This window comes from Ranitomeya variabilis, chromosome 4 (genome assembly GCF_051348905.1).
Source record: "Ranitomeya variabilis isolate aRanVar5 chromosome 4, aRanVar5.hap1, whole genome shotgun sequence".
Taxonomy (NCBI): domain Eukaryota; kingdom Metazoa; phylum Chordata; class Amphibia; order Anura; family Dendrobatidae; genus Ranitomeya; species Ranitomeya variabilis.
In genome coordinates, this window is record NC_135235.1 from 675,607,474 (window position 1) to 675,634,144 (window position 26,671).

The 26,671-nt window shown below is 44.4% G+C and overlaps 2 protein-coding genes across 4 annotated transcripts in view; both read left to right on the plus strand.

The window, feature by feature from the left end:
* LOC143766305 (uncharacterized) overlaps window positions 1-7,898 on the plus strand; it is a 272,862-nt gene extending 264,964 nt beyond the window's left edge. For all 3 annotated transcript variants that reach the window (XM_077253874.1, XM_077253875.1, XM_077253876.1), the window contains one exon: window positions 6,097-7,898. In XM_077253874.1, coding sequence (XP_077109989.1) covers window positions 6,097-7,535 — 1,439 coding nt within the window. In that variant the 3' untranslated portion in view covers window positions 7,536-7,898. The remainder of the gene's footprint in view (window positions 1-6,096) is intronic.
* Window positions 1-26,671, plus strand: part of LOC143766306 (uncharacterized) — a 152,497-nt gene that overhangs the window by 65,308 nt on the left and 60,518 nt on the right. The gene's annotated exons all lie outside the window — the stretch shown is intronic.

The following is a 26,671-nucleotide window of genomic DNA, read 5'->3' on the forward strand; positions in this document are numbered from 1 at the left end:
TATAGTTTTTAGATTCTTTCAATTACTGGTGTCATCACAGAACATGGAGACGTATAGCCAAATAACAGAAGAGTCTCAGGAGGATGGAAGATCAGTGGTATGGGTGATGGGAATGCTGCTCACCTTCCTACTTGTGCAGATTTACTTCTTGTGAAAAAAGATTTAGATCTGTTGAAAAGATTACTCCCAATGCGATTGAATGCCGTAAAGAGCTCCTTCGATTAAAATGTCTGTTCCGATTCATACAGACTTAGAAAGCCTTTAAGTAGTAAGGTTTCTGGCCGCAAACTGTGCCTTAGCTATGTTTGTAAGACAGTCAAGGATACTGTTGTGACACGAGCCATGAGACTCTGAAGAAAAAGGTCCACCACGCCAGGACTGACTTTTTGTTTGATTTAACCTTACTGTTTATTTCTATTCCAAAGAAGGGAGATGCTCCCGAATATGGACACTATTGGACTATTGCGCTCATTCCTCATGCCAGCAAAATTCTACTGAAGAGCGTACAAAGATGTCTACAGCCTTACTCTGACAAAGAACTTCCAGAGGAACAATCGGCATTCAGGAAATGCAGAGGAACAAAATACGTACCGTAATTTTCAGACTATAAGACACTTTTTTCACCCAAAAATTTGGGTGGAAAATGGGCTTGCATCTTATAGTCCAAATGTAGGGCGGTGGAGCGGGATCACAGGAGGCAGGATCACTGCTGCAGGGAGCCAACAGCAGCAGGAGTGGGGCGATGCTGCAATCTGGGAGGAGGGGGCATCCTGGCGGTGCAAGGAAGGAGCCATTGATCTCAATCAATAACAAGCTGACCTCTCAATCTGGGCATGCACCGCCTCCATTTTTACCTTGAGCCTACCGCTGGGAGATCAATGTGCCCAGCGGGGACTCCTTCTCCTGCCTCTCACCGCTGACATTTTTCTGAAGCCCACCTCTGGGAGATCAATGGCTTCTGCCTTGCACTGCTGGGACACCCCTTCCTCCCAGCACAGGGCCACAGCATCGCACCACTCAACATCCGCTCCCCTGCACTCAACCCACTTCAGTGATAAGCTAAATGTGGACTATAAGACAGACCCCCAATTTTCACATTAAAAAAATATTGTTTATTTCCTCCTCTGAATTTTGGGTGCTTTTTATGGTAAGGTGCATTTTATAGTCCAAAAATATGGTTATTGCTAACATTAGATGGATAATGGGAAAGGCCAAAGAATACAACAAAATCTATTTTTGCTTCATCAACTACAGCAAATCTTTTGACTGTGTATATCACCAGAAAGTTTGGAATACCATGAAGGATATGAATGTGCTGAACCATCTGATCAGCCTTTTTAGAAACCTTGAAACCTCAAAAAGCAACAGTCTGAACGGAACATAGTGACTCTGCATGGTTCAAACTAGAGCGAGGCATCAGTAAAGCTGTACCACTTATCTTCAATTTATATGCAGTAGCTATTTTCAGGAAGGCAGGACTTGCCAAAAAAGAAAATCAAAATTGCTGGGCGAATCATCAACAATCCTAAATAAGCAGACTATACAAAATTGATGGCAACAAGTGTATTTGGAATGAAATACCTATTATGGAGTGTCAAGATGGAAAGCTCGAATTTTCGGACTGCTACTCAATACAAAGAAGACAAAGATATTGACTACTACCAGGTATGGCCAGGACAAATTTGATATGGAGGGTGATGAACTGGAAGTTGTAAAGGACTTCAACCTACTCTGATCGATGCTAACTCAAGATACAGCAACAACACCGGAAGTCATTAGGAGAATTGCTAGAGGTGAATCAACAATGAAGTCACTAGACAAGTCTTCAAATCAAGGAACATTTCACTGGCATCAAAGACATGGCTCATACATAGTTTGTTTTTTTCTGTTGAAACATATGGATGCAAAACTTTTTTTTTTTTTTCAAAAAAAAAACAACAGAAGAAGAATCCATGCCCTTGAAATGTGGTGCTGGAAGAGGATGTTATCAATACCATGAATGGCAAAAAGGACAAACAAATCAATTTTGGAACAAATCAAGCCAGACATATCACTCAAAACAAGGATCATTAAGCTGTGACTTGCCTACTTTGGACACATCATACAAAGAGAGCAATCATTGGAGAAGGACATCATGGTCGTTAGAATAGGTGAACAAGGTGAAAAGGAAGGAAGACTAGCAACCCGATGGCTTGATAATATCAAAATAACAGCGCAGAAGACCATGATGTACCTATCTAGGTGTGCACAAGATCGATCTTCCTACAGAATGTTTATCAAGTTGCCATGTCTCGAGAAATATTAATTAAATAATAATAATCAACTTTAGAAGCCGTCAGGTTAAGGCAACGGTCATCAGGGCCGTATTTGCCACTAGGCACTTGAGGGCACATGCCTAGGGTGGGCCGATGCGGGGGGCGGCACCTGAGCAAGGTTTTTTTTTTAAATTTATTTAAGTCCTGGGTCACTGACTGCCCGCCTGCCTCCCACCCACCTGCCTCCCACCCACCCTCTTTGAAGACGTCATACTCACCCTGCTCCAGCGATGCCTGGTCTCAGCGTCTGCAGCTCGTCCTGAGTGAGCGGTCATGTGGTACTGCTCATTAAGGTCATGAATATGCCCATATTCATGACCTTAATGAGCGGTACCACGTGACCGCTCACTCAGGAAGAAGGTGCTGCGCCGGGAGTCGGGACAGAGCCAGAGAGATGTTGGGCGCGGCCGCGCAGTGTGGGAAAGGTGAGTATGCGGGACGGGGGGACAGGGGACGGGGGGATGAAGGAGGACGGTAAGCCGAGCCATGCAAGATGTGAGCAGGAGCGGGGGGGTTGAGAGATGAGCCATGCAAACAGGAGGAGGGGGGAATATGAGCCATGCATACAGGGGGGGAATATGAGCCATGCATACAGGAGGAGGGGGGGAATGTGAGCCATGCATACAGGAGGAGGGGGGGAATATGAGCCATGCATACAGGAGGAGGGGGATAATATGAGCCATGCATACAGGAGGAGGGGGGATATGAGCCATGCATACAGGAGGAGGGGGGGGGGAATATGAGCCATGCATGCATACAGGGGGGGATATGAGCCATGCATACAGGGGGGGAATATGAGTCATGCATACAGGAGGGGGGAATATGAGCCATGCATACAGGAGGGGGGGGAATATGAGCCATGCATACAGGAGGGGGGAATATGAGCCATGCATACAGGAGGGGGGGGAATATGAGCCATGCATACAGGAGGGGGGGAATATGAGCCATGCATACAGGAGGGGCGGGAATATGAGCCATGCATACAGGAGGGGGGGAATATGAACCATGCATACAGGAGGGGGGGGAATACGAGCCATGCATACAGGGGGGGAATATGAGCCATGCATACAGGAGGAGGGGGGGAATGTGAGCCATGCATACAGGAGGAGGGAGATAATATGAGCCATGCATACAGGAGGAGGGGGGATATGAGCCATGCATACAGGAGGAGGGGGGGAATATGAGCCATGCATGCATACAGGGGGGGAATATGAGTCATGCATACAGGAGGGGGGGAATATGAGCCATGCATACAGGAGGGGGGGAATATGAGCCATGCATACAGGAGGGGGGGAATATGAGCCATGCATACAGGAGGGGCGGGAATATGAGCCATGCATACAGTAGGGGGGAATATGAGCCATGCATACAGGAGGGGGGGGATACGAGACATGCATACAGGAGGGGGGGAATATGAGCCATGCATACAGGGGGGAATATGAGCCATGCATACAGGGGGGAATATGATCCATGCATATGGGATGGGAGGGAGATGAGCGATGCATATAGGAGGGGGGAGATATAAGCCATGCATACAGGGGGATATGAATCATGCATACAGGGGGGGAATATGAGCCATGCATACAGGAGGGGGGGAATATGAGCCATGCATACAGGAGGGGGGGAATATGAGCCATGCATACAGGAGGGGGGGAATATGAGCCATGCATACAGGGGGGGAATATGAGCCATGCATACAGGGGGGAATATGAGCCATGCATATGGGATGGGAGGGAGATGAGCCATGCATACAGGAGGGGGGGAATATGAGCCATGCATACGGGGGGGGGAATATGAGATATGCATACAGGAGGGGGAAATATGAGCCATGCATATGGTATGGGAGGGAGATGAGCCATGCATGCAGGAGGGGGGAAATATGAGCCATGCATACGGGGTGAATATGAGCCATGCATACAGGTGGGGGGGATTATGAGCCATGCATATGGGATGAGCCATGCATACAGAAGGGGGGTAATATGAACCATGCATATGGGATGGGAGGGAGATGAGCCATGCATGCAGGAGGGGGGGATATGAGCCATGTATACAGGAGGGGGAAATATGAGCCATGCATATGGGATGGGAGGGAGATGAGCCATGCATACAGGAGGGGGGATATGAGCCATGCACACAGGAGGGGGGAATATGAGCCATGCATATGGGAGGGAGATGATCCATGCAGGAGGGGGGATATGAGCCATGCATACAGGATGGGGGGAGATGAGCCATGCATACAAGATGGGCATTATACAGTATGGAGCATCATGTGTGGCCATTATACAGTATGGAGCATCATGTGTGGCCATTATACAGTATGGAGCATCATGTGGGGCCATTATACAGTATTGAACATCATGTGGGGTCATTATACAGTATGGAGCATCATGTGTGGCCATTATACAGTATGGAGCATCATGTGTGGCCATTATACAGTATGGAGCATCATGTGTGGCCATTATACAGTATGGAGCATCATGTGTGGCCAATGGCCATTATACTGTATTGAGCATCATGTGGGGTCATTATACAGTATGGAGCATCATGTGTGGCCAATGGCCATTATACTGTATTGAGCATCATGTGTGGCCATTACACAGTATTGAGCATCATGTGGGATCATTATACAGTATGGAGAACTGTGTGGCCATTATACAGTATGGAGCATCATGTGGGGTCATTATACAGTATGGAGCATCATGTGTGGCCATTATACAGTATTGAGCATCATGTGTGGCCATTATACAGTATGGAGCACTGTGTGGCCATATTTTTTTTTGTTTATAATTGTATATGAAACAGTGTGATCAGCAGTGCTAAATGGGTGTGCTTGGGACGTGGATATGGGTGTGACTAGTTGTGAAATGGGTGTGATCAGAGGCGTGGCCTAAAATTTGCCGCAGCGCACTACGCGCGCCGCAAACTTTATACCTCTTTCCCTTCTTCAAAAGTTGGGAGGTATGGTACCACATTTGCCAGATCATGGTAAGTGCCGCAAGTCCCATAGGGAATGAATGAGGCCGAACGCAGTGTTGCCGTAAGTGATGCGTTACGCGGCAGATGCAGAAAAACTGCCGGATCTGCTGCAAAAGGCTACTTTCACATCAGCGATTTATGGCAAAGTTACTGCCGATAGTGTCATACTCACCAAAGGGGGAGGCAGCACTAAAAGTGCCTAGGGGAGCAGAAACTCTAAATACGGCCCTGATCAGGGCCTTACATCTGTTACTGCAGGCCGAAGGGCCTTCAAAATATTGCATATCCTTTTGATTTTTGATGGAGAAATTCCTGGAAGAAGTCTCACAGTATGGACCACTACTTTCATTATGGGTTCCATCATGCTCATTTAGACAGGTTATACTTCATTAGCAAGAAAATAGCACTCAGCACTACTCACTTCGTGTTATCCAGCAAACAAATCCAAGACCAGTGTGAACTCTCCTGCACACTTTCACCAAAAATGGCAAATTCAATCCATAATTTTATTGGACAAGGAGACACATCAGGAGGGAAAGTGGGGCAGATGCATTCAGTCAGCCCTTGGGTGTTCCTTTATTTGTTAAACCTTTTTCCTGTTCTGAGTCGTTGAATGTCTTGAAGATCAAAAGCCACTCACAAGTTTCTTGTATAATAATAGATTGTGATTTGCATAGCATCAGTGTCTTAATTAAAAATCAATTTTCCTGCATGCCTTGTAATTTGTATGGATATAATAAATATAATAAATATCAGTAAAAGTTTAGGTGATCATAATAATTTTTTTTTTCTTTATTCTTGACAGATGACTGTGCCAGAAGCTTTGAGGCACATTGGATGTCTTTAGATTATAAAGAAGATGATTATGGTATCCCACAAGATACATATGAAGAACATGTCCTAATTCCAAATATAGCCCTTCAAAGCAATTATCTGTCATCTGATTCTTTGGAACAGGTCCTAACTTCTGATTCATCACAGAATGTTAAGAAAAATAAATGTAACAGAAGAGGTGCCGTAAATCAAAGAGGTCATACATGGAAGAAGCCATTTTCATGTTCAGAATGTGGAAAATGTTTTAACCGGAAATCAAATCTTAATAAACATAAGAAAAGTCACACAGGGGAGAAGCCATTTTTTTGTGAAGAATGTGGGAAATGTTTTAGCGAGAAATCGGGTCTTTTTAGACATCAGAGAACTCACACAGGTGCAAAGCCGTTTTCATGCTCAGAATGTGGAAAATATTTTAGCTGGAAACCGAATCTTATTAAACATATGAAAACTCACACAGGTGAGAAGCCATTTCCTTGTGAAGAATGTGGGAAATGTTTTGGCGAAAAATCAGCTCTTTTTCAACATCATAGAATTCACACAGGTGCAAAACCGTTTTCATGTTCAGAATGTGGAAAATGTTTTACCCGGAAAGCGCATCTTATTAAACATTTGAAAACTCATACAGAGAAGAAGCTATTTTCTTGTGAAGAATGTGGGAAATGTTTTAGCGAAAATGCAAGTCTTCTTAGACATCAAAGAGTTCACATAGGGGAGGAGTCCTTTTCATGTTCAGAATGTGGAAAATGTTTTAATAAAAAATCATATCTTCTTAAACATGAGAGTCGGCACACAGGGGAGAAGCCATACTCATGTTCAGTATGTGGAAAATGTTTTAAGCAGACAACAGATCTGGTTAAGCATGAGAAAATTCACACAGTGGAGAAGCTATTTTCATGTTCAGAATGTGGAAAATGTTGTAACACTGAATCAAATCTTTCTAGACATCTGGAAATTCATACAGAAACAAAGCCATTTTCATGTTCAGAATGTGGGAAATGTTTTAATCGAAAATCATATCTTCATAAACATGAGATGCGCCACACAGAGGAGAAGCCATACTCCTGTTCCGTGTGTGGAAAATGTTTTAAGCAGACAACAGATCTACTTAAGCATATGGAAATTCACACAGGGGTGAAGCCATATTCATGTTCAGAATGTGGAAAATGTTTTAACAGGAAATCAAATCTAATTAAACACAAGTACATTCACACTGGAGTAAAACCATTTTCTTGTGAAGAATGTGGAAAATGTTGCAGAGATAAATCAGATCTTTTTAGACATCAGAGAACTCACACAGGTGCAAAGCCGTTTTCATGTTCAGAATGTGGGAAAACTTTTATTCAGAAATCAATGCTTGTTGAGCATCAAAATATTCACTTGAGCAAAGACATAGTCATGATCCCAATATGAAATGTTAATGTTTAATCTTGTAAGATATAACAATGTTCACATCAGTGTGAAGCTATTTTATTGTTTAGAATGTGCTTATCTATACAGTGATAAATCAATTCTTCAAGCAGCTGTCCACTCTTTGTAGTACATCTTTATAAATCCATAATTGCATCGTAGAAAAAATACTTACCTCCTGTGCCGTTGTAGTGATTGCTTCGATTGAGTTGCTTGCACTTGCATGCTATTTCTGTGTCATGTGAGAGTTGCAACCAATCAGCGTCTGTTAATGGGCTGCAGTACTCACGTGACATAACAATGTCACATGAGAGCCGACAAACCAGGCACCAACATCACATAGTAACATAGTTAGCAAATGCCGAAAAAAGAGGTCCAGGTCAGCCTATATTCCTTCAGAATAAATTACCAGATCTACGTCCTTCTGAAGAACCTAATAACTGTAAGATACAATATTTTTACGCTCCAGGAAGACATCCAGGCCTCTTTTGAACCCTTCGACAGAGTTAGCCATCACCACCTCCTCAGGCAAGGAATTCCAGATTCTCACTGCCCTAACAGTAAAGAATCCTCTTCTATGTTGGTGGAAAAACCTTCTCTCGTCCAGACGCAGAGAATGCCCTCTTGTGACAGTCACCTTCCTTGGTATAAACAGATTCTCGGAGAGATATTTGTATTGTCCCCTTATATACTTACTTACACATGGTTATTAGATCGCCCCTCAGTTTTTTGGGTTTTTTTAGACTAAATAATCCTAATTTTGCTAATCTTTCTGGGTATTGTAGTTCCCCCAACCCCTTTATTAATTTTGTCGCCTTCCTTTGTACTCGCTCTAGTTCCATTATATCCTTCCTGAGCACCGGTGCCCAAAACTGTACACAGTACTCCATGTGCGGTCTAACCAGGGATTTGAACGGAGGCAGTATAATGCTCTCATTATGTGTACCCAGACCTCTTTTAATGCACCCCATGATCACGAAAAGGTGACCTTTAGCGTGGTGAATATAAGCGTATTTTTATTTTCTATGGGCACTTTTGTCCTTTAAGAAATATTTCACTTTATTGGGTAAAAAGTTAGAATGCTACTATGTATCACAATGATTCTGATATTATTTTTGTGGATATTATTATTTTCATACTACATTGTACTTTATATGAATAATTTAGGTAAATATCTGTTGCATTAATTATGAAACTAACGAAATTTGTAGAAAACAGGAAAAAAATTTTTTGGCAAAGTTAGTCTATCCCTTTTATATATGAAACAGTAATACAATACAAAATAGTTAATAAATGATATTTACAATGTCTACAATTTGCATAGTTTTTTCAAATAATTTTTACCTTTTTTTTAAGATTTTTAAAACGATGAAAGGTAGGTGACTTTATGGGTCATATACTGTATATTTAATTTAAAAAAAAAAAAAAAAACTATGCAAAAGTTGGACCATTTTATAAACCACACTCTTTAAAGTACTGAAAATAATTTAATTACTTCCAGCTAAACTCAAAATTTATGATGGAGTTTTTACGGAACACAGCACATACCCAAGGGGTGGAGGTGTAGTTATCATCTTAAACCAACAAGTGTTTCACAGAATTTTTTAACATTCGCAGTAAATATTAAAATATTGCCACGGGGTTACTGCAAGGGAGCAGAACAAGAAGACTGCAGCGTCTGGGTGCTCCTACTCCACCGCTGAGAAGAAGCACTTCTCTGGTTTATTGAATGTGTTTATTTCTTCCAGCAGAACAGGGGTTAATCGGCCATGTTGGAAATTCCTGTGTTCAGCTGTCCTCGGTTACCCACTCCTTTTCCCTATAAAAATCTGGGCTCTATTACCTAGTCCTTGTAAGAGTTAGCACTTGCTGCATGACAATAGGAGGGAGAGAAGTTGGTTTGAGAAGGAGTGCTGTAGGAGTTAGAAGCGACTGTTGTTTGGTTTGTATGCTTGGTCCTTCCTTATCCTTCCCTGTTTTACGTTCTTTCCATTTTGGACACCCTGGTGGATTCCTCTGTTATATGTAAGTGAATATTTTGTGTGTGTGGAGTTTGTAGTTTACCCTTGTCTTTGTTGCCCTGTTTGTCGGGTTGCTGCATTGTGGTGCATATTAGCTCCCCCGCTTCCCTGGGTGGGAGAAGGGTACAGAAGAAGGGCTATCTTAGGAGATAAGGCAAGGGCAGAGGCCCCGGTGTCTTCGCCATCTGAAGAATCCCAGGGAACAGGGCGAGCTAGGGTGCCTCCCAGTGTTAGGGCTAGAAAAGGTGCCCCCTGCTCCAGTGAGGAAAATTTTCACAAGGAGAGCCGTGTTATCTCAAATAGGTCACTTGATAGGGGATATAAAAAATCTAATATAAGACATGCACTTAGGAATGTTTCCAAAATTCCACATGCTGATTTATTATACTCTGAAAATAAAAATGCAAGTGTCTCTCCTGAAACGCAGATTACTTTTTCAACCGCTTATATCAGTCAGTACAATAAAATCAGGCAGATTATCCTCAAATATCTCCCTGTAGTCAATCAGGATAAATCTTTATGCACAATTCTTCAGAATGGATGCAGAGTAGTAGCTAGAAGAGGCTGCACACTGGGAAACATTTTGTCTCCCAGTATGGTGCGACAAAATAAAACTCCCATATCATGGCTATCAATTAAAGGTTTTTTCAAATGCTCTGGTATCAGATGTAATGTCTGCCAATTTGCAGACAACAAAAGAACCATCTTTTCTTCCAATCACAATGTTACTTACAATATAAAATCAATTATTAATTGTGATTCTGACCATGTTATATATTGCATAAAGTGTAAGGCTTGCAATATTTGTTATATAGGTTATACCACAAGGAAAATTAAAAAAAGAATTTCAGAACATATAGCGAACATAAATAATAACAATTTAGGTTATTCTGGAGCCACAAAACACTTTATTACTGTGCATAAGGGAGACCTATCAAATTTTTCATTCTTTGGCATAGAAAGGGTTAGTCAGTCACCAAGAGGCGGTGATTGGAAGAAACAATTAGCACTGCGGGAAGCTTTTTGGATTTTGACCTTAGATACTAAATACCCACACGGCATGAATTATAGGAATGATCTTTTTTACATATATTAAACTGACAGATATAATTATGCGGTAACACAAATCATACATTCATGTAATTTTGATATGTTTTAAATGAGGACAAATTCTGTTATGTGTGTCCAGCTGCAGCTTTTCCAATGTAATTAATTGCTATGTTTGTGATTGGTTCCTTGCTATATATAAACCTGTTCATTCATTTTGTATTAGCTCCTATGACTAAGGGCGCCGTGGTGCGCCAGAAACGCGTCAGACAGAGTCTCTCTCTCTCTCTTTTTTTTTAAAAAAACTGTTTTTTTTAAATGTTCTAATAAACTTGGAAATTTTACTTACACTGGATGGACGTGCTGGAAATTCCCTTCCTCCTTTCCTACTTCAGCTGCAATCACCAGCAGGTACGGCACCCATCAGTTACATTCATTTGCAATGGCTTATAAATGCATGTCTCAGCGTGTCAAGCTCCAACCTTTCTCTCTCCCTCAGACACATCAGAAGAGAGAGAAATTAAATGGGAAATCGGACTTCTTTTTTTGCAGTCACTGTTATTCCGTAAATAATGGCGATCGCAACACTGGGGTCTGCAAAAACCGACCCGAATCATGTTCTCTGGGGTCTCAGCTTCCACCGGGAGCCAAAACCCTGGAGAATTTCCGATGGTGGGGGGGAACTATCCACTGCTCAGCGCCGTTAAATGGACTCAGAAAGAGGGTAGGAAAGATCCAATGGCTGGATGTTCTGAAAGACAGAAATGTCCAAGAAGGATGGGAGATCTTGCTAAATGAAATTCTCATCGCACAATTGGTAACAGTCCCGTAAAGAAGGAAGAATTATGAGCATTTAAAGAGACCAGGGTGGATGAACACAGAACTTAATCACTTGTTAAAAAGAAATGTATATCAAATGAAAAGATGGGGGCATATCTAAAGAAGAATGTAATGGTGTTTGTAGGAAATACAGGGCACGAGTTAGAAAAGCTAATGCCAGTAATGAAGTAAGGCTTGCAAGGGAGACCAAAAGCAGGAAATAAGGATTTTGGAGGTTTGTCAAGAGCAAAAGAAAAGTCAAAGATGCTATAGCATTTTTACAGGATGAAAAGGGTGAAGTGGTCAAAAATTATGCTGAGAAGGCCGAACTTTTAAATTTCTATTTTGCATCTGTGTTCTTTAAGAAAGCAATTGTATCATCAACTGATCTTCACGGTGCCATTGAAGGAATAAAATAAAACCACACTATCCATAATCAAAAAGATGGTGAAGGAACATTTAGCTAATTTAAATTAATTTAAATCTCCTGGTCTACTTCTATACCACAAAAGAAATTGAATAAATTATTAAACAGCATCTATGTAAGTACTTGGATAAGAATAAGTAATTAACCAGAGTAAGCATGGGTTTGTAACAAACAAGTCATGCCAGACTAATCTAATTTCCTTCTATGATGGAATCACTGACTGGGAGGATGTCATGTTGGACGCTGTTCACACTAGGGCGTCCGACAGACATAGGTAATTCCACATACGTCCACTACACGCTCAGTGGCGTCAGCTAGACTTTATCCAGCTTGCTCGGGGTTAATCTAGCTGGTAATTTGGTTGGAGGCTGGGTCACGCCCACGGCCTTTAAATAGTTGTGCTGGACTTTGGGCATCGCCGATTATAGCTTGGGCTTTGTGCCTAGTGATTCCGGTCTGGAGTGGTGGTCTTGTTGTAGGTATACCGTAGCTGGTGGTGTATTATCCTTTGTCATATTCCTCCTTCCTATATTTGTATTTGTTTTGCCCTGTGCACATTATAGTGTATTCCTGTGTGTCTGCGGCGTGGTGCGTTTTTCAGTTTTCCCTGTCTGTGTTTTCTGTGGGGATTGGTGTGTGGTCTCTTCACTGGGTGGCGGGTGGTGGTTTCAGCTTAGGGCTGAAACAAGAGACATGGTCAGCCTTGCGGCCCAAACATGCACACCTTTAGTGTAACTTCTGGGAAAGGGACAGACAGGGTTTCCCTAGCCTGAGGGATATCGCAGGGGCCCGGGTAACCAGCCTTAGTCTACCCAGTACTCTCGTGACATTATAATCGGCCCAAAAAGAAAAAAAAGGTTTTTTTTATGTCATGGATCCCATGACTTCCATAACCCGCCAGTTGCAGGCGCTGTCCTTACAGGTCACAGAATTGAAGGGGGCAGTTCAGCAACAGGGTCTTGTGGTGTCTAATGTGCAACTGGAAACTGCAGGTAGAGTTGCAGAGCCAAAAATCCCTTTACCTGAGAGGTTTGCTGGGGAACACAGTAAATTTGTTGTTTTCCGTGAAGCTTGCAAATTATATTTTCGTATGCGCCCGCTTTCCTCAGGTAATGAGGCTCAGCGTGTGGGTTTTGTCATTACTGAATGGAGATCCCCAAGCATGGGCATTTTCATTACCATCTGATTCAGCTGCATTTAACTCAGTGGAGTTTTTTCTGCTCTTGGACTCATCTATGATGATCCTGACAGATTGTCTCTAGCAGAATCTAAAATATGCGCTCTCCGCCAGGGGGAGCGATTGGCGGAGGATTTCTGTTCTGAATTTCGCCGTTGGGTGGTGGACACACAATGGAATGACCCGGCGCTGCGGAGTCAGTTTGTATATGGGGTTTCGAGAAGGGTTAAACAAGCCCTTCTGATGTATGAGACTCCTGCTTCTCTAGAGTCTACCATGAGTCTTGTTGTCCGCATTGATCGCCGTTTGCGTCAGGGGGCGCTAGAGACGCCGCCTATGGGGGAGGTCGTAAGTGCACGTGAGGTTGCTGCAGGTGAGCCCGCGGAGCCTATGCAAATCGCAGGGGTGTCAAGTCAGCAAGCCTCCTCGCTCAGGAAGCAGGGAGCCTGTTTTTGCTGTGGTAAAAAGGGGCATTATGTAAATGCTTGTCCTCTGTTTTCTAAGAAAAGCGCAACGGCAGAAAACTACTAAGCTCAGAGGGTGTGGAGGAGGCCAATCTGAGCTTATACATATCCTCCATGGTGGCCTCTCAATGTATGCTCCCTGCCAGAGTTATGGTCACTGGCAGAGAGCGGCCAATCACTGTTTTTGTGGATAGTGGTTCGGCCACTAATCTCATTGATGAGGAATTTGCGTGCACGGCCGGGTTCAAGGTCAAAAAATTGCCTCATCCTATCCAGGTGGTCACCATCAATGCTACCCCTCTCCCACAGGGGGAGATTACTGAGTTTGTGGCTGAGGTGAAACTCCACATTGGGGTTTTACATTCTGAGCAGGTTACATGTAGGGTGCTCAGTAATCTTCCTCCACAAATGGTTCTGGGTTTTCCATGGTTATCTATGCACAACCCGATTATTGACTGGAAAACTCAGGACATAATTCAGTGGAGCGGATTTTGCCAGGAGAATTGCCTGGCCACATGTGTGTCCGCTGTGACTCCAAGCATTCCTGAGTCACTGATGGATTTTGCGGATGTGTTCTCAGAGGAGGGTTGCTCAGAATTGCCACCACATCGCCCCTATGACTGTACTATTAGGTTTAAACCTGGGGCCAAATTGCCGAAAGCTAGGATGTTCAACATCTCTGGTCCTGAGAGGCAAGCGTTAAAAGACTACATTGCTGAGAGTCTGAGCAAAGGGCACATCAGGCCTTCATCCTCGCCGGTGGCAGCGGGGTTCTTCTTCATTAAAAAGAAAGATGGCGATCTACGCCCGTGTCTGGATTTCAGGGAGTTAAACCAGATTACGGTTCGTGATCCATACCCTATGCCACTGATACCTGATTTGTTCAACCAGGTGGCTGGTGCTAAGTGGTTTTCCAAGCTTGACCTCAGGGGGGCGTACAACCTCATAAGAGTCCGTCAAGGTGATGAGTGGAAGACGGCTTTTAATACTCCTGAGGGTCATTTTGAAAATTTGGTGATGCCATTTGGGTTGACAAACGCGCCTGCAGTTTTTCAACATTTCATAAATGATGTATTCTCACATGTTCTGGGGAAATTCGTTATTGTGTACCTAGATGACATTCTCATTTATTCATGCGACCGTGATACTCATTTAGAGCATGTGAGGCAGGTGTTACAGCTACTCAGGGAAAATAAGCTCTATGCTAAACTTGAGAAATGTGTATTTTCGGTTCAGGAGTTGCCTTTCTTGGGTTATATTGTGTCTGCTTCAGGGTTTAAAATGGACGCCGCTAAGGTGCAAGCGGTGCTGCATTGGGAACGGCCTGATAACCTAAAAGCACTCCAGCGGTTCCTTGGGTTTTCCAACTATTATAGAAAGTTTATCAAGGATTTTTCTACCATTGCTAAACCGCTTACTGACATGACAAAAAAGGGTACCAATTTCTCCGCCTGGCCTCAGGCTGCTGTGCGCGCATTTGAATTTCTGAAGAACAGTTTTGCTTCGGACCCCATTCTGGTGCAACCGGACGTATCAAAACCATTTACCGTGGAAGTTGATGCGTCTGAGGTTGGAGTGGGGGCGGTGCTGTCACAAGGCTCATTTTTGGCCGAGTTGCGTCCATGCGCCTACTTTTCTAAGAAGCTGTCGCCCGCCGAACGTAATTACGATATCGGCAACAGGGAGTTGTTGGCTATCAAGTTGGCTTTTGAGGAATGGCGACACTTCTTGGAGGGGTCGGTCCATCAGGTTACAGTGATCACCGAACATAAAAATCTGCTGTATTTGGAGTCAGCCAAGCATCTGTCCCCCAGGCAGGCTCGCTGGGCTGTTTTTCACGCGGTTCAACTTTTTTGTTACGTACCGACCTGGGTCTAAGAACACTAAGGCGGATGCTTTGTCCAGGTGTTTCCCAGGGGGAGAACCTCGGGAAGATCCAGTACCCATCCTCCAAAAGGGTGTAGTAGTCTCGGCTCTCACGACCGAAGTTGAGGCTGAGATTGCCGAGGCTCAGGAGGAGGTACCACCAGAGCTTCCCATTAATGAATCGTTTGTACCGCTCCATCTTCGCCTAAAGGTGTTGGGTGAGCATCATGATGCTGTCCTGGCTGGCCATCCAGGGGTTAGGGGTACCTTGGAGTTGGTGTCGCGTCGGTTTTGGTGGCCCAAAATCCGACAGGACGTGGTCTCGTGTTGTGAATTTGGATTCTGGGCTCCCCCGGTGGCCGCTTGTGGAATTGGACTTGTCATCCTCTTTCCTGTTTCACCTGTTTCCATCAGTAGTGGGTGTCGCTATTTAAGCTCATTTCTCTGGTGGTTTCTTGCCGGTCAACAATGTTATCTGATGCCTCTCAGTGCTTGTTCCTGCTTCTGACAACTACTAGATAAGTTGGACTTTTGTCCATGTTTCGTTTTGCCTATTTGTTCCAGTTCACAGCTGAAGTTTTGTTACTGTGTCTGGAAAGCTCTCGTTGATCAGGGATTGCTACTCTGGTGTTATGAGTTAATGCCAGAGTTTAAGGTAATCTCTGGATGGTGTTTTGTTAGTGTTTTTCTGCTGACCATGAAAGTATACTATCTGTCTTCTGCTATCTAGTAAGCGGACCTCAAATTTGCTAAGACTATTTTCCTGCTGCGTTTGTTGTTTCATCTGAACTCACCGTCATTATATGTGGGGGGCTATTGTCTTCTTTGGAATATTTCTCTAGAGGTGAGCCAGGTCTTATATTTCCCTCTGCTAGCTATTTAGGTCTTAGGCCAGAGCTGGGCATCTAGCAATAAATAGGAAATGCTACCTGGCTATTTCTAGTTGCGCGGCAGGCTTAGTTCATGGTCAGTATAGTTCCATCTTCCGAGAGCTTGTCCCTCTATAGGCTTGCTATGATCTCTGCCTGCAGAGATCATGACAGTTTGACCGGACCGATAAAGTGTTAAAGACCCAGGTTGAGAAAGGAGAGTTATAAGAAGTCTGCTGGAATTGTTTTTTTTTTTTTTTTTTTTTTTTTTTTTTCCTCCAGTTTGCCTTGCTGCAGTCTTTTTTCTCTCTCTCCTCCTAATCTCTGTATGGCTCTGTGTGCACCTGACAATAATGGATCTTCAGAGTGTAACTGCGGGTTTGAATAATCTCATCACGAAAGTACAAAATTTACAAGATTTTGTGGTACATGCTCCAGTATCTGAGCCGAGAATTCCTTTGCCGGAGTTCTTCACAGGGAATAGAGCTAGCTTCCAGAATTTCCGAAATAATTGTAAGCTTTATTTGTCCCTGAAGTCTCGTTCAGCTGGAGACCCTGCTCAGCAGGTTAGGATTGTGATTTCCTTGCTCAGGGGTGACCCTCAAGATTGGGCCTTCTCATTGCCAGCAGGGGATCCTGCGTTGCGCGATGTGGATGCGTTTTTTCTGGCCTTGGGCTTGCTTAATGAGGAACCTCATTTGGAACTTCAGGCAGAAAAAACTTTGATGGCACTATCTCAGGGGCAAGACGAAGCTGAGGTTTACTGCCAAAGGTTCCGTAAATGGTCTGTGCTTACTCAGTGGAATGAGTGCGCCTTGGCGGCAACTTTCAGAGAAGGTCTCTCTGATGCCGTTAAGGATGTTATGGTGGGGTTCCCTGTGCCTGCAGGTCTGAATGAGTCCATGACAATGGCTATTCAGATTGATAGGCGTCTGCGGGAGCGCAAACCGGTGCACCATCTGGCGGTGTCTATGGAAAAGACGCCAGAAAGTATGCAGTGTGATAGAATTCTGTCCAGGAGCGAGCGACAGAATTTTAGACGGAAGAATGGATTGTGCTTCTATTGTGGGGATTCTACTCATGTTATATCAGCATGCTCTAGGCGTACAAAGAAGCTTGATAAGTCTGTTTCCATTGGCACCATTCAGTCTAAGTTTATTTTGTCTGTAACCCTGATTTGCTCTTTGTCATCCATTGCCACGGACGCCTATGTTGACTCTGGCGCCGCTCTGAGTCTTATGGATTGGTCCTTTGCCAATCGTTGTGGTTTTGATTTAGAGCCTTTGGAGACTCTTATTCCTCTGAAGGGGATTGACTCCACCCCATTGGCTAATAATAAACCACAATACTGGACACAAGTAACCATGCGTATCAATCCGGATCACCAGGAGATTATTCGTTTCCTGGTGCTGTATAATTTACATGACGATTTGGTGCTGGGATTGCCATGGTTGCAGTCTCACAATCCAGTCTTGGACTGGAGAGCAATGTCTGTGTTGAGCTGGGGATGTAAGGGTATTCATGGGGACTTACCTTTGGTTTCTATTTCGTCGTCCATTCCCTCTGAAGTCCCTGAGTTCCTCTCAGATTATCAAGACGTCTTTGACGAACCCAAGTTTGGGTCGTTACCTCCGCACCGTGAGTGCGATTGTGCCATAGATTTGATACCGGGTTGCAAATATCCAAAGGGTCGTTTGTTTAATCTGTCTGTGCCGGAACATGCTGCTATGCGGGAATATATAAAGGAGTCTTTGGAAAAGGGACATATTCGTCCATCTTCTTCTCCCTTGGGAGCTGGGTTTTTCTTTGTCTCAAAAAAGGACGGCTCTTTGAGACCATGTATTGATTATCGGCTTCTGAATAAGATCACTGTTAAGTACCAATACCCAATTTGTGTCTAGATTTTGGCGGGCATTCTGTGCTAGGATGGGCATAGATTTGTCTTTTTCATCTGCTTTTCACCCTCAGACTAATGGCCAGACCGAGCGGACTAATCAGACCCTGGAGACATATCTGAGGTGTTTTGTCTCTGCTGACCAGGATGATTGGGTTGCTTTTTTGCCATTGGCAGAGTTCGCCCTCAATAATCGGGCCAGCTCTTCCACCTTGGTGTCCCCGTTTTTCTGTAATTCGGGGTTTCACCCTCGATTTTCCTCCGGTCAGGTGGAATCCTCGGATTGTCCTGGAGTGGATGCGGTGGTGGAGAGATTGCATCACATCTGGGGGCAGGTTATGGACAATTTGAAGTTGTCCCAGGAGAAGACTCAGCGTTTTGCCAACCGTCATCGTCGTGTTGGTTCTCGGCTTTGTGTTGGAGATTTGGTGTGGTTGTCTTCTCGTTTTGTCCCTATGAGGGTCTCTTCTCCTAAGTTTAAACCTCGGTTCATCGGCCCTTATAGAATATTGGAGATTCTTAATCCTGTTTCTTTCCGTTTGGACCTCCCTGCGTCCTTTTCCATTCATAACGTTTTTCATCGGTCGTTATTGCGCAGGTATGAGGTACCTGTTGTACCTTCAGTTGAGCCTCCTGCTCCGGTGTTGGTTGAGGGTGAGTTGGAGTACGTTGTGGAGAAAATTTTGGACTCTCGTGTTTCCAGACGGAGACTCCAGTATCTGGTCAATTGGAAGGGTTACGGCCAGGAGGATAATTCTTGGGTCAATGCATCTGATGTTCATGCTTCTGATCTTGTTCGTGCCTTCCATAGGGCTCATCCTGGTCGCCCTGGTGGATCTGGTGAGGGTTCGGTGCCCCCTCCTTGAGGGGGGGGTACTGTTGTGAATTTGGATTCTGGGCTCCCCCGGTGGCCGCTTGTGGAATTGGACTTGTCATCCTCTTTCCTGTTTCACCTGTTTCCATCAGTAGTGGGTGTCGCTATTTAAGCTCATTTCTCTGGTGGTTTCTTGCCGGTCAACAATGTTATCTGATGCCTCTCAGTGCTTGTTCCTGCTTCTGACAACTACTAGATAAGTTGGACTTTTGTCCATGTTTCGTTTTGCCTATTTGTTCCAGTTCACAGCTGAAGTTTTGTTACTGTGTCTGGAAAGCTCTCGTTGATCAGGGATTGCTACTCTGGTGTTATGAGTTAATGCCAGAGTTTAAGGTAATCTCTGGATGGTGTTTTGTTAGTGTTTTTCTGCTGACCATGAAAGTATACTATCTGTCTTCTGCTATCTAGTAAGCGGACCTCAAATTTGCTAAGACTATTTTCCTGCTGCGTTTGTTGTTTCATCTGAACTCACCGTCATTATATGTGGGGGGCTATTGTCTTCTTTGGAATATTTCTCTAGAGGTGAGCCAGGTCTTATATTTCCCTCTGCTAGCTATTTAGGTCTTAGGCCAGAGCTGGGCATCTAGCAATAAATAGGAAATGCTACCTGGCTATTTCTAGTTGCGCGGCAGGCTTAGTTCATGGTCAGTATAGTTCCATCTTCCGAGAGCTTGTCCCTCTATAGGCTTGCTATGATCTCTGCCTGCAGAGATCATGACAGTCTCGTATGTATCAGCATGTACCACGTGCGCTAGGGCTAAGATGTCCCGCTCTCGTCCTGCTGGCACACTACATCCTCTCGGGGTACCCAGTAGGCCATGGACGGAGATTTCCATGGATTTTATCACAGATTTGCCCTCCTCTGCTGGGAACACGGTCATTCTGGTGGTTGTTGATCGATTCTCAAAGATGTCGCACTTTGTGTTTTTGCCTTCGTTGCCTAACGCTAAGACTCTGGCTCAGGTATTTGTGCAGGAGGTGGTCAGACTTCACGTGGTCCCGTCTGACATCGTGTCTGATAGGGGTACTCAGTTTGTGGCAAAATTTTGGAAAGCTTTTTGCTCACGGCTGGGGATCAAGTTGTCGCATTCTTCTGCGTTTCATCTTCAGTCAAATGGTCAGACCGAGCGTATGAACCAGAATTTGGAGCAGTACTTACGCTGTTTTGTTTCTGACAATCAGGAGGAGTGGTCGACGTTCCTTCCTTTGGCTGAGTTTGCTATAAATAATCACCGTCAGGAATCGTCTGGGGAGTCCCCATTCTTTTGTGTTTACGACTCCATCCTCAGTTTTGTACTCTGCGTCAGGGGGGTTCTACGGGCGTCCCGGAGGAGGACCAGTTAGGAGCACAACTGGCATCCGTGTGGAGGAGAGTGAAACAGCGCTTGCTAAGCGTAGGTGCAAGGTACAAACGAGTGGCTGACAGTAAACGTGTGACAGGTCCGGACCTGAGTGTGGGTGACTGGGTGTGGTTGTCCACAAAAAACATAAAACTCAAGATTCCATCCTTGAAATTGGGTCCAAGGTTTATTGGTCCATTTAGGGTTGCCACCATCATTAACCCGGTAGCCTACCGTTTGGCGCTCCCTACGGTATATAAAATACACAACGTGTTCCCCAGATCTTTATTAAAAAAGGTGCTGGGTTCTGTGGACACGGCGCCTCAGCCACCTCCAGTCTTGGTGGATGGCAATTTGGATTTTTTAGTCTCCAAGGTGGTTGACTCTCGAGTAGTGCGACGCACATAACAGTACCTGGTACATTGGCGTGGTTATGGGCCGGAGGAGAGGTCTTGGGTACCAGCTTCGGACATACATGCGGACCGGCTGGTCAGTATGTTTCACCGCCGCCATCCGGACAAGCCGGGTCCTATAAGTCGTGAGGGCCCTGGGGTCCCTCGTAGAAGGCGGGGTACTGTCATGTCAGACGCTGTTCACACTAGGGCATCCGACAGACAGCGGTAATTCCACATACGTCCACTACACGCTCAGTGGCGTCGGCTAGACTTTATCCAGCTTGCTCGGGGTTAATCTAGCTGGTAATTTGGTTGGAGGCTGGGTCACGCCCACGGCCTTTAAATAGTTGTGCTGGACTTTGGGTGTCGCCGATTATAGCTTGTGCTTTGTGCCTAGTAATTACGGTCTGGAGTGGTGGTCTTGTTGTAAGTATACCGTAGCTATCCTTTGTCATATTCCTCCTTCCTATATTTGTATTTGTTTTGCCCTGTGCACATTATAGTGTATTCCTGTGTGTCTGCGGCGTGGTGTGTTTTTCAGTTTTCCCTGTCTGTGCTTTCTGTGGGGATTGGTATGTGGTCTCTTCACTGGGTGGCGGGTGGTGGTTTCAGCTTAGGGCTGAAACAGGAGACAGGGTCAGGCCTGGTGGCCCAGACATGCACACCTTTAGTGTAACTTCTGGGAAAGGGACAGACAGGGTTTCCCTAGCCTGAGGGATATCGCAGGGGCCCGGGTAACCAGCCTTAGTCTACCCAGTACTCCCGTGACAGAGGATCAGGGAAATGTGGTAGATATAGTATATCTCGACCAGCAAATCATTTGATAAAGTACAGTACAGACCAAAAGTTTGGACACACCTTCTCATTTAAAGATTTTTCTGTATTTTCATGAGTATGAAAATTGTACATTCACATTGAAGGCATCAAAACTATGAATTAACACATGTGGAATTATATACTTAACAAAAACGTGTGAAACAACTGAAATTATGTCTTATATTCTAGGTTCTTCAAAGTAACCACCTTTTGCTTTGATGACTGCTTTGCACACTCTTGGCATTCTCTTGATGAGCTTCAAGAGGTAGTCACCGGGAATGGTTTTCACTTCGCGGGTGTGCACTGTCAGGTTTAATAAGTGGGATTTCTTGCCTTATAAATGGTGTTGGGACCATCAGTTATGTTGTGCAGAAGTCTGGTGGATACACAGCTGATAGTCCTACTGAATAGACTGTTAGCTGCTTTTTTCTTGCCATAGTACAAATTCTAAGTAAAGAAAAACGAGTGGCCATCATTACTTTAAGAAATGAAGGTCAGTCAGTCTGAAAAATTGGGAGAACTTTGAAAGTGTCCCCAAGTGCAGTTGCAAAAACCATCAAGCGCTACAAAGAAACTGGCTCAAATGAGGACCGCCCCCGGAAAGGAAGACCAAGAGTCACCTCTGCTTCTGAGGATAAGTTTATCCTAGTCACCAGCCTCAGAAATCGCAGGTTAACAGCAGCTCAGATTAGAGACCAGGTCAATGCCACACAGAGTTCTAGCAGCAGACACATCTCTACAACAACTGTTAAGAGAAAACTTTGTGCAGCAGGCCTTCATGGTAAAATAGCTGCTAGGAAACCACTGCTAAGGACAGGCAACAAGCAAAAGAGACTTGTTTGGGCTAAAGAACACAAGGAATGGACATTAGACCAATGGAAATCTGTGCTTTGGTCTGATGAGTCCAAATTTGAGATCTTTGGTTCCAACCACCGTGTCTTTGTGCGACACAGAAAAGGTGAACGGATGGACTCTACTTGCCTGGTTCCCATCGTGAAGCATGGAGGAGGAGGTGTGATGGTGTGGTGGTGCTTTCCTGGTGACACTGTTGGGGATTTTTTCAAATTTGAAGGCAAACTGAACCAACATGACTACCACAGCATCTTGCAGCGGCATGCTCTTCCATCTGGTTTGCGTTTAGTTGGACCATCATTTATTTTTCAACAGGACAATGACCCCAAACACACCTCCAGGCTGTGTAAGGGCTATTTCACCAAGAAGGAGAGTGATGGGGTGCTACGCCAGATGACCTGGCCTCCACAGTCACCAGACCTGAACCCAATAGAGATGGTTTGGGGAGAACTGGACCGCAGAGTGAAGGCAAAAGGGCCAACAAGTGCTAAGCATCTCTGGGAACTCCTTCAAGATTGTTGGAAGACCATTCCCGGTGACTACCTCTTGAAGCTCATCAAGAGAATGCCAAGAGTGTGCAAAACAGTCATCAAAGCAAAAGGCATAATTTCAGTTGTTTCACACTTTTTTGTTAAATATATAAATCCACATGTGTTAATTCATAGTTTTGATGCCTTTAGTGTGAATGTACAATTTTCATAGTCATGAAAATACAGAAAATCTTTAAATGAGAAGGTGTGTCCAAACTTTTGGTCTGTACTGTATCTCATACTATCCTTAGTGAAAAAATGACCAAGTGTGGGATTGACAAGGCTACGGTTAAGTGGATTCATAACTGACTCAATGATCACACTCAAAGAGTGGTAATAAATGGTTGAATATCCAATTGGAAGTGTTTCAAATCGGGTACCACAAGGCTCTATCAGGGGCCCAGTGTTCAACATTTTTATAAATAATCTAGACAAGGGAACTGAAGGTAAACTAATCAAATTTGCAGACGATGGAACGGTAGGTGGGATAGCTGACACTAAAAAAGACAGAGAAAGGATTCAATAGGCTCTAGGTAAGCTTGAACAATGGGCAGCGACAACTACTATACCATCTTCCAAATTATTATGCAAATTGGATTTAAGTGTCATAAAGATTTAATTGTTTTGTTTTTCAAATAAACTAATGGATAGTATTGTGTCTCAGGGCTCAATGGATCACTTAAATAAATCTTAAACACATGTGATAATTAGTTTTCCAGGTGATTCTAATTAAAGGAAAACTACTTAAAAATGATGTTCCACATTATTAAGCAGGCCACAGTTTTCAAGTAGCATGGGAAAGAAAAAGGATCTCTCTGCTGCCGGAAAGCATCAAATAGTGCAATGCCTTGGTCAAGAGATGAAAACATTAGATATGTCACAAAAACTTATGTGTGATCATCGTACTGTTAAGAGATTTGTGGCTGATTCTGAGCACAGACAGAGTTCATGCAGATAAAGGCATAATGAGGAAGGTTTCTGCCAGACAAACTCATTGGATTAAGAGAACAGCTGCCAAAATACCATTACAAAGCAGCAAACAGATATTTGAAGCTGCTGGTGCCTCTGGAGATCCTCGAACCTCAAGTTGTAGGATCCTTCAAAGGCTTGCTGTGGTGCATAAACCTACTATTCGGCCACCCCTAAACAGTGATCACAAGAAGAAACGGTTGCAGTGGGCCCAGTCATACATGAAGACTAATTTTCAAACAGTCTTATTTACTGATGAGTGTCGAGCAACCCTGGATGGTCCAGATGCATGGAGTAGTGGATGGTTGAAGGATGGCCACAATGTCCCAACAAGGCTGCGACATCACCAAGGAGGTGGAGGAGTCATGTTTTGGGCCGGAATCATGGGGAAACAGCTGGCAGGGCCCTTTAAGGTTCCTGAAGGTGTGAAAATGACCTCTGCAAAGTATATAAAGTTTCTGACTGACAACTTTCATCCATGGTATAAAAAGCAGAAATGTGCCTTCAGAAGCAAAATCATCTTCATGCATAACAATGCCCCATATCATGCTGCAAAGAATACCTCTGAGTAATTGGCTGCTATGGGCATAAAAGGAGATAAACTCATTGTGTGGCCACCGTCTTCCCCTGACCTCAACCCTATAGAGAACCTTTGGAGTATCATCAAGCAAAAGATCTATGAGGGTGGGAGGCAGTTCACATCAAAACAGCAGCTCTGGGAGGCCATTCTGACTTCATGCAAAGAAATACAAGCAGAAACTCTCCAAAAACTCACAAGTTCAATGGATGCAAGAATTGTGAAGTGATATCACAGAAGGGTCCTATGTTAACATGCAACTTGGCCTGTTAGGATGTTTTGGAGTTAAATAGCTTTTTTGTTCAGTGAATGTGACCTCCTAATGCTGCAAGTTCCACAAGTGAGCATTTTCAGTTCTTTAAAACATATTAAATGTTTAGAAATTCTACTGTGCCTAATAATATGGAATAGTGCATTTTGAGTTTTTATTCGTTTTGAAGATTATACTGTTATCATTGGGAGGTTTCGTCAATAAAATTCGATGTATAATCTAACAGGTGATGACTTTTATTAGACTGACTGTCATTTGCACCGACCATTTAGGAAAATCTGAGAAAAATATAATTTGCATAATAATTTGGAACATTGTGTAGAATGGTATTTAACAGGGAGAAATGCAAGATTTTACATCTGGGCAAGAAAAACAAAAATTAAACCTATAGAATGGGAGTAATAGAACTAAGCAACAGCATGTGGGAAAATGTTTTGGGTATACTAATAGATCACAGACTGCACGAGTTAACAGTGTGATGTAGCAGCAAAAAAGGCAAACACAGTTCTGGGATATATTAAGAGAAGCATACAGTCTAGATCACGTGAAGTAATTATCCTCCTCTACTACTCCATGGTCAGGCCTAATCTCGAATACTGTGTCCAGTTCTAGGCACATTTAAAAAACAACATTGAAAAACTGGAGCAAGTTCAGAGAAATTCTACCAGGATGGTGAGAATGTTTAGCTTGCAAAAAAGAAGGCTAAGAGAAGACTTAATAACTGTCTACAAATATCTCAAGGGATGGGTATTAGAAAGGGTGGAGACCCAGGTGGGCATTTGCCATGTCCTAGGGATCTCGTAAATATACACAATGTACGGCTAGGATCTAATTGCGCTGGCACGTTACAGCAGAGGCGACGAGAGCTCCCCTGGAGATTCGCTGCTATAGTATACACATAGGTGGATTATAGTGAAGGCAATGGGCCGGGCCCAGGTTTCCCTCATTATAATCTGCCTATGTCTATACATTTATATACATAACTGATATTGATGCACACAACTCTGCGTTGTACATGTCATACACAAGCAGCTCTGCTCTGTGCACGTGCTGCAGACACTCACGGCTCTGTTCAGTACACAATGTACACACATAGCCATGAGTACACCTCTTACACACTGCTTTGCTCTGTACACCTACGGCTCCGCTCCAAACACGTCGTGCACACTCACCATCGCTCCGTACACCTCATACAGACAAAGGCTCCGTACACACACGGCACAGTTCCATACTTTGCAAACATACGCGGCTCTGCGCCATACATTTCGTACAAAGGTGGCTCCACTCAGTACACCTTGTACACACGCGGCTCCGCACACACGGCTCCACTCCGTACACCTTGTACACATGCGGCTCCGCTCCGTACACACACTGCTCCGCCCCATACACCTCATACACACACGGCTCCTCTCCGTACACCTCGTACACACGCGGCTCCTCTCCGTACACCTCATACACACGCGGCTCCTCTCCGTACACCTTGTACACACGCGGCTCCTCTCCGTACACCTCGTACACACAAGACTCTGCTCCGTACACCTTGTACACACGCGGCTCCTCTCCGTACACGTCGTACACACACGGCTCCGTTCCGTACACCTCGTACACACATGGCTCTGCTCCGTACACCTCGTACACACACGGCTCTGCTCCGTACACCTCGTACACACACGGCTCTGCTCCGTGCACCTCGTACACACACGGCTCTGCTCCGTACACGTCGTACACACACGGCTCCACTCCATACAACCCGTAAACATGGTTCCGCTCTGTACACCTCATACACCCGTAGCACCGCTCCGTACACCTCGTACGTGCACAGCTCCGCTCCGTGCACCTCATACACACAGCTCTGCTCCATACACCTCGTACACACGCGGCTCCGCTCCGTATACCTCATCCACACACGGCTCCGCTTCGTACACACACAC